The sequence below is a fragment of the Tupaia chinensis genome, unplaced genomic scaffold (assembly GCF_000334495.1).
Source record: "Tupaia chinensis unplaced genomic scaffold, TupChi_1.0 Scaffold143886_1, whole genome shotgun sequence".
Lineage (NCBI taxonomy): Eukaryota > Metazoa > Chordata > Mammalia > Scandentia > Tupaiidae > Tupaia > Tupaia belangeri.
This window is the reverse complement of record NW_006203737.1, coordinates 577,083-586,272: the sequence shown is the minus strand read 5'-3', so window position 1 is coordinate 586,272 and position 9,190 is coordinate 577,083. Positions and strand designations below refer to the sequence as shown.

The window sequence follows — 9,190 nt, the reverse complement described above, 5'->3', positions numbered from 1 at the left end:
GATTTCTTGCTTTCTGTCTCTATGTCTCTCTGTCTGTCTGGCGAGCTCACGCGCCCTATAGCGAAAACCTCTCCAAAAAAAGAAAAACTGTGGTCAGCAGCCATGTGAGCGTCCAGCGCCTTAACCACCATGCCACCTGTTGGCCCTAGTATAATGAATTTTATATAGCATCTATGAGTGTAGTCACTACATCTAAATCTTTATCACAGGAATATTGACATTTTATTTATTTTTTCTTTTTTTGGAGAGGTTTTTGCTATAAGGCACGTGCGCTCGCCAGACAGACAGAGAGAGACAGAGAGACAGAAAGCGAGAAATCACACCCCAGGGGGGGATAGCCATGCCGCAATCCCTTCTCCTCCATTCTCCTCTTGGGATCTTGGGCACACACACACACATGTGCCCGGCATGAGTTTAAGCCACCAGGTCCGGGACTCGAACCGTGGTCGACTACGTGGGAGTCCAGCGACACAGCATTACGCTAACTGCTGGTCCCAGGAATATATACATTTTAAAGAGAAATTAGTACTATCACATATGAATCTAAATTGGGTGAGAGCGGTGACCATTTTGTATAAAAGCAAAATCTCAACACCATAACAAAATCCTTTGTAGTCAAGGTAATGGATAACCTTGAGTAAGGCTAAATAAATGGGAAAATAATCTGATTTTGACTCACAGATTCTCCCTATTGTAAAATTTGGACTGGTACTACAGTATATTTTTGGACTCTCTCTTCTAAAACAATTACTATGAGTCAAAATATACTGTTGGCCAGGTAGCAGATATAAAACTTAGATCCATTTGTTGAACATGAACTATGACAGCCAACTCTGTAAAGCCTGCTTGGTAATAATTCTACCAGACATTTCTATACAAAGCTTGTCTCATATGAAATGCACAATATTCTGCTTTCTGTAATACTACTATTATTCACCACTTTTTCTCTGATGTTTGTTCATTGATAGTAGCAGGGAGTCATGTGTTATTTGGGTTGGTCTGAAATGGGAAGATGCTTTTATATGGTAATATGTCAAAAAGGAAAGGATTAAAAATATCCTATGGAACTAATATGGTTCTGTAAGAATAACACTAAGACTGAAGTCATCTTTATAATATTGTGTGTAAGCAAAAAAACAAACTGATAAAGGTCAGCAAGTGGAGTGGTGGTTGAGGCATTTGATCGCACATGACTGACTCCATAGTTCAATTCCTGGACCTGGAACCTTGGGAAATAGGCCAGGTGCGTGTGTATGTGCACCAAAAATCCTAAGCAAAGAATGGAGGAGATGGAATTGTGGTGTGGACATCCCCCAGGGGGTGAATTCTCACTTTCTCTCTCTCTGTCTCTCTCCTGCAGTCTACATGCCCTATGGCAAAAAATCTTTAAAAAAAAGAGAATAAAATAAAAAATAAACTGATAAGGATTTGACTATAGGGGAAGAGGACTCTAGGCATTTCTGGAGTCATTTAATATATTTTGCTTCTATAAAAAGGATAATGTGAATTGCAGGGTGGCTTGATTGAAACTTCAAACAATTTAAGTCATCTTGGGTAAAGGAGAGCACTGACAGGATTTAAAGCCATGCTATAGCTTTCCTGCATAGTACTATATTGTTCAGAACAAGCCTAATAATAGTTTCATACCAAATCTTAGGCGAAAGAAATCAAGAGGAAAGGGCAAAGTAGTTGTTTGGGTACTGCGTTAGAAGGTTGTTACTACACTACTTGAATGTTCTCCCTATGCTGGTACCTTAAAACTTGATATTGGGACCAGCAGCTGACGTAATTAATGGCTGTGTCACTGGGCTCCCATGTAGTCGACTGCGGTTTGAGTCCTGGACCTAGTGGCTTAAACTCACGCCAGGTGCATGTGCGTGTGTGCCCAAGATCCTGAGAGGAAAATGGAGAAGGGATTGCAGCATGGCCATCACCCTGGGGCGAGGTGTGTGTGCGTGACTTCTTGCTTTCTGTCTCTCTCTGTGTTTCTGTTGAGCACACGTGCCCTATAGCAAAAATCTCTCAAAAAAATGGTATTTTCCAGTTAATTTCAAACAGTATTAAAACAAAAATATTATTTTAATAGGAATACCACATTCAAATGAATGACCACTAGCCTGAGTGAAAGCTGTTCTAATTCTTAGGATAACTAAGCTTTTGAGGGAGGAAGTATAATGTAGTGGTAGGAATCTTAGACTCAACTAAAAAAAAAAAAAAAGGTCTATGGTGTGGCAGTTAAGATGACTTGATCCCATATGGCTGACTGCACACCATTCCAAAACCTGGACCAGCAGCTTGAGAAATAATGCGGGTGCATGTATATACATGCCCAAAATCGTCAAATGGAGAAATGGAGGAGGGATTGCAGCATGATCATTCTCCATGGAGGATGATTTCTTTCCTCTCTTTCTTTCTCTCTGGCAAGTACACATGTTCTCTGTAAATAAAGAGAGAGAGAGAGAGAAGAAAAGAAAAGAAACAGTACTCAATTGTTCATCTTTGCTCTGACTTTTACATTTGTAGTTGTCAGCCATTTCAAAGAAAATTAGAATCAGATATTTTGAGACTTGAGGCTGAACTAGTAATAAACAAAATAATAAAGGGGGTCTAGAAGGTGGCACAGCAATAAGGCAGTGCTAGACCCATACGGAAAATTCCTGGGTTCCCATCCCATAGTCTCTCTGTACAGGCATGTGCATTTTCCAGTGATCCAGGCTGGCTAAGGCTGGGGTGGAACATGGTGTGAAGACCCTGTTGTGGGTGCTTGTCCCTCCCTCTTGTGCTCTCTCTCTCTCTCTTACATGGAAGAAATAAATAAAAGGATTTTTTAAAATTATTTTATTTAACTTTATTCATTCAGGAACATGCACTTACCAGACAGAATCAGAAAGAGAAGGAAAGTGAGAAAGCAAGTCGCCAGGTTGGGGACTTGAACCACAGTCGGCCATGTGGGAGTCCAGCACCCTTAACCACCAAACCACCTGCCGGCCCAAAATAAAAGTTTTTCTTAAAAGCAAACAATAAAGGAGTGGTTACTCTTTGTCAACCAACTGCCTATTTTATAACCTTTTTCAAATCTCTCCTTTCTTCTAGTATCTCTAGCTCTTTCTAGGTGCCTAGCTTATGCTTCTTTCTTTTTAAGAATTATTATTTATTTAATTTTATTTATTCATTAATTTATTTTCATTTTGTAGTGCCCTGGTCGCGAAGTTCCTAAAAGACCACCAGGGTGCCATTCCAATGTAAACACACAAGGGTCCTTTTATTCAGGCTCAAGCCAGGGCCCCCAACCCTCAAGATACAGCAATAGCGGGGTTAGTTGGGCTGGGTTTTTATTTGGCTGTTGTGGGGGAGGTCGAGTGGTGCTGAGGAATGCACTCAGAAGACAATACATTGGTTATAGATTACAGGGAATGTAGCTGTCTCTGGTTGATTGGTTATTAAGCCCTTGAGTTAGGCAAAAAGTTACTTTAGGTTTCCGATATCTCCTTTATTTCTTTCATTGGTTAGTCCCGGTAGGGTGATGGTCTCATGACTTTTTTTCTACATGTCCAGCTCACCTTTTTGAAATGGTGCCATCCCTCAGTAAGGTGGGGCAAAATGGAGTCGTGGGACAAAATGGAGTCGCTCTGGTTTTGCTCTGGTCCTTCAATTTGACCAGAGAAAGACAGACACACAGAGAGAAGGAAAGTGAGAAAATGAGTCACCAGGTCTGGGACTCAAAACAGTGGTCAACCACGTTGGAGTATCCAGCACCTTAGCCACCACGCCACCTGCTGGCCCCAGTTTGTACTCATTTCTATTTTTTTTGGAGAGGTTTTTGCTACAGGGCGCGTGCGCTGACCAGATAGAGAGAGACAGAGAAACAGAAAGCGAGAAATCACCCCCCAGGGGGGATGGTCACGCCGCAATCCCTTGGGGGGCTGATGGCCATGCCGCAATCCCTTCTCCGTTCTCCTCTCGGGATCATGGGCACGCACGCACATGTGCCCGGCGTGAGTTTAAGCCACCTGGTCCGGGACTCCAACCGCAGTGGACTACGTGGGAGTCCAGCGACATAGCTATTACTCTAACTGCTGGTCCCAGTTTGTACTTATATCTAAAGATGCTTTGACTTAAGTAAGCTTTCTTCTACTGATAGACATCCTACCTGTAGACCTTTCCTTTCAAATATTAGGAGATATGTTTTAGAGTAAGTCATTGAATCTGTCTTCCAATTCTTCGAATCATGCCATGTAATTAAGTGCTCTCTACCTGAATACATAAAAATATGACTGACTACAAAGTTGCCTCTTGCTACTGGATTATTTACCTCTATGCTATTTCTTGTGTATTTCCTTCACTATTTTATTACTTTACTTCCTCACTTCCTTTCTTACTTTGTCACTTAGAGAAAAAGCATACTAGAGTAAGTGTCTAGCTTTAGCAGAGAATCAAAGTTGACACTATTGTTCTATGTTAGTAAGAAACTCAAATGCTATTTAGTAAAATTATTTATTTACATGATCTCCCCTTTAAGTTATCACATTATGAAAGTATTTTGGTTTTGCATAAGTAAAGTTGTCATAAATATGTTTAACACAATTTCTCTTTATTGCTCCAGTAAACTAACCCTAAAATACTATGTTATGATTTTACAAATTCACTGTTATTATATTATCATTTGTCATGGCTGCTAATGTTTTCAATGCTTTGAAATATGATGAAGTAGAATATAGATCGTTTGCGTGAGCCATGTTACTATTTGGCTTTTCCTATTTTCTTTTTATGTATTTTCTAATACAGATGACATTATAATCCTTAAAAAGATAGAAAGTGAAACAACTGAAGAAAGAAAGAAAGGGAGAGGGAACCATAAGAAAAAGAACTCAGCTTCAAAACAGCGATCAAATGCTCATAAGCATCACCGGGAGAGAGGTAAAGTATACTAAATAAAATCATCACTGGTAAGAAGGGACTGAAATATTCATGAGTAGCTAGGTAAGCAAATTCAAGAACCTGTACTATTGTTCTAAAGTTGCGTTATGTTGCTTGTTTCATTTTTCCTGGATATGGACTCATACAGGGTTGGTTAGAATTTATGCTGTGGGGCCAGCAGGTGGCATAGTGGTTGGAGCACTGGACTCCTACACAGCCAACCGTGGTTTGAGTCCCAGACCTGGCAGCTTGCTTTCTCACTTTCTCTCTCTCTCTGGTAAAATTTAAAAAAATCATAATAGGGACCAGCAGTTGGCGTAATGGCTATGTCGTTGGACTTCCATGTAGTCGACCACGGTTCAAATCCCGGAACGGGTGGCTTAAACTCATGCCGGGCGCTTGTGTGTGCATGCCCAAGATTCTGAGAGGAGAATGGAGGAGAAGTGACTGTGGCATGACCACCCCCTTTGGGGGGTGATTTATCGCTTTCTGTCTCTCTTTTTTTGGCAAGCGCACATGCCCTATAGCAAAAACTTCTCAAAAAATAATAATAATAAAAATTAAATAAATTAATTCTTTTTAAAAATAATTATTTAATTTTATTGATTCATTCATTTATTTAATTTGACTAGAGAGGGACAAAGAGAGAGGAGCAAGAAAGCAAGTCACCAGATCCAGGACTTGAAATGTGGTCGGCCATGTGGGAGTGTCCAGCACTTCAACCACCACACCACCTGCTGGTCCCAATAAATGAATTCTTAAAAAAAAGGAATTTATGCTGTAGTTCGAATCCCAGACCTGGTGGTTTGAAACTCATACTGGGTGTCTCTGTCTCTCTGGCAAGCACATGAGCCCTATTGCAAAAATCTCTCTAAAAAGGAATTTTTACTGTGTCAAATTAAACAAAAAAATCTTTTTTCCTTTTTGAGAGATTTTTGCTATAGGGCATGTGTGCTCACCTCCTGGGGGAATTGTCATGGCTCAATCCCTTCTCCTCCATTCTCCTCTCAGGATTTTGGGCATGCATGCATATGCCCCCAGTATGAGCTTCAAGGTGCTGGGTCCAGGACTTGAACTGCAGTTGACCATGTATGAGTCCAGCACCTAAACCACTATTCCATCTGCTGGCTAAAAATATATTTTTTAATGTATGTTGATTACTTCCCTAAGGGAGGACAGGATGAGAAAAGTAAACATATGGACTGAGAAATGTTTTGTACATGTTTACAAGCCTGGCTGTTTGGCCCAGTTCCACTTTTAAAAGCCAATACAAGAGCATAGACTATAAACTGGGCACTTTGGTATCTGCATTTTTTTTTTTTTTAGTTTTATTTCTTCCAGGAATGAGAAAAATAGAGAGAGAGAGAGAGAGAGAGAGAGAGAGAGTACCCCTTGATGCCATGATCCACATGCAGCCTCAGCCAATCTTAAGTCACGGACATTCACATGCCCAGCATACTCAGGCAGGACTCTAGACACAAACTCAGAATTTTTCCATGTGGTTCAGCCTCTCAGAGCATCACATTTTACTGCTGTACTGCCATTCAACCCCCTGACATCCACATTTTGATAAAATGACTATTTCAAGGCAAATGTAGAAGTTTAGAATTTGAAGAATGTCCTCTATTTCCCTAACCACATTGGTAAGTGTAGTGTACATATATATGAATGCACTGTAGATTGCCATAGTAAATAAGTCTTTTCAACAGTTAAGGGTTTCCCTGATCTAGTCAACAGGTTTGCACCATCCTGACATTGAGCATATGCTAATACCCTGCCGGTTGACTACCCAGGTTCATTGTAGTCCTTGTTTTAATTTTTCAGTGGCTCAGCCTGGTTTTGAGGGGGAGAGTTAGAATTATTTAATTTAATTGAATTGGATTTATTATTTTTTAAATTTGACCAGAGAGAGAAAGAAAGGGAAAGTGAAGAAGTGAGGCTGCCAGGTCTGGGACTTGAACTGTGCCTGGCCATGTGGGAGTCCAGTGCCTTAACCACTACACCACCTACAGGTTCTTTAGCCTGTTCTTTGAATGCCAGAGGGTACATGCACATGAATGAGGGAGAAAAAGCACCCCACAGTAGGGCCTGGTCACAGTGCAATCCTTTTTCCTCCAATTCTCCATCCTGTCAGAGTCCTGGGAACACACACATGCCTGGTATGTTTTCAATCCGCCATGGTCAGGACTTGAACCCTAGTTGGTCAAATGGGATTTGGCTTTATCTGTGCAGTGCTTAATCGCCATACTCTGAGGCTGGCCCTCAGCCTCTTCCTAGAAAAGAGAGATGGTCCTTATTATAGGGGTAAAGTAGCTAAGAATGGTGTGAGGTCCCATTCCCAATGCTCTTAATCAAACATAAAGTTGATCTTTGTGAACCTTATGATCTATATTCTTTGATTGTTTTTAAGCTGTCTTTATATCCAAAGCAAAGTAGGCAACTGAGGTACCTATCTACATGACTGAAGCAAAGCAGAAAATTTCTTTCCATCTCTCCGTTTAATGTTGGAGTATTCTTTACATCAATTTTAGATAATATTTCCCAACTTTGGTGGGATATGAAAACAAATTTGAGGGGCCAGCCTGTGGCATGGTGATTAAGATGGCTAGATCCCACATTGCTGACTCTGTGGTTCAAGTTCTGGACCAGCGACTTGAGAAACATGCTGAGCACATGTGTGGGCATGCCCAAAATGCTAAAAGAAGGGAAAAATGGAGAAGAGATTTCAGCATAGACCATTCTTTATGGGGGGGTGCTTTCTCAACTTTCCTTCTCTCTCCGTCTCTGTCAAGTGAGCACATGCACCCTCTGGCAAAGATGTAAAAAAATTTTTTGAGGTATTATACAATGAGAAGACTGCCTATTAAGGTATCCAAATAGAAATAGCATGACAGAGACTATCGTAGAATTCAGTGAGACTCTCAAGTGATATCAGAATAATGAATATAAAAAGTTTTGTAAAACCCAATGCAAAGATTTAATACATGTGATCATAGATATTATTTCTGAACAATATATTGAATCTACTGATGGGAAATACAGAAAATGATTATTTTTTCAGAGGTTACTCAAGATTCAGAAACAACTCCAAGGACAGAAATCATGAAAAAACATGTCAAAAGCCTTCTGGATTTGAATCTGGACAAAGTCCTTTTAACAGTCAGCATTTACCTAAGCAGGTAAATAAATATCAGAAATTAACCAATATAAAAAAGTCCTAAATTTAATGTATTTCTTTTTTACTAAGATCTATTTAATTTTATTAATTATTATTATTATTATTTGCTCTAGGGCACATGTGCTAATGAGAAAGAGACAGAGAGAAAGAGAAAATGAGAAAACAAGCCACTGGGTCTGGACATAAACCTCAGTCAGCTATGTTGGGAGTCCAGCACCTTAACCACCATATCACCTGCTGGTCCCTAATGTATTTTTTTTTTTTTGGAGAGATTTTTCACTGTAGGGCGCGTGCGCTTGCCAGACAGACAGAGAGAGACATAGAGACAGAAAGCGAGAAATCACCCCCCAGGGGGGATGGTCACGCCACAATCCCTTCTCCTCCATTCTCCTCTCAGGATCTTGGGCATGCACGCACACGCGCCCGGCATGAGTTTTAAGCCACCGGGTCCGGGACACGAACCGCGGTCGACTACGTGGGAGTCCAGCGACATAGCCATTACGCTAACTGCTGATTCCCCCCTAATGTATTTCTTAATATTAAGGATTATTTTAATTTTGTGGAAAGCAGAGATTCTTCCTTAGTATTCCTCTATGGGGCCTTGGACATAAATTCAATATTCCTTAGTTGATTTTTACTGTGCAAGTCTTTTAATAAACATCTGATTCTTGATATTTTCAATCTGCACTAGAGATTATGAATTTATAAAATGCCAAAATTGATGGTTGGGTATTATGATTTGTCCAATTCTCATTCTGTCCTCATACAGCCTTCAACCTTAGCTTATAGTATAAGTAAAGTCACAGTAGCCTTGAGAATGAATAGGTATGAAATATATGAAATATAATTAAGGGGACTAGGAGATGGAGTAATGGCTATGTTGCTAGACTCCCATGTAGTCGACAGTGGTTCTAGTCCCGGATCCAGTAGCTTAAACTTACACTGGTGTGTGTGCGTGCATGCCGAAGATCCTGAGAGGAGAATGGAGGAGAAGGGATTGTGGTGTGGCCATCCTCCCTGGGGGGTGATTTCTCACTTTCTGTCTCTCTGTCTTTCTGTTGAGTGCACATGCCCTATAGCAAAAACCTCTCCAAA

At 40.5% G+C, this 9,190-nt stretch overlaps 1 protein-coding gene across 1 annotated transcript in view; it reads left to right on the top strand.

Annotated features, from left to right (window-relative positions):
• Nucleotides 1-9,190, top strand: part of LUZP4 (leucine zipper protein 4) — a 46,623-nt gene that overhangs the window by 13,843 nt on the left and 23,590 nt on the right. The window contains 3 exon segments of the mRNA XM_014582869.1: nucleotides 4,786-4,917; nucleotides 7,981-8,096; nucleotides 8,865-8,889. Of these exon segments, the coding sequence (XP_014438355.1) occupies nucleotides 4,786-4,917; nucleotides 7,981-8,096; nucleotides 8,865-8,889 (273 nt within the window).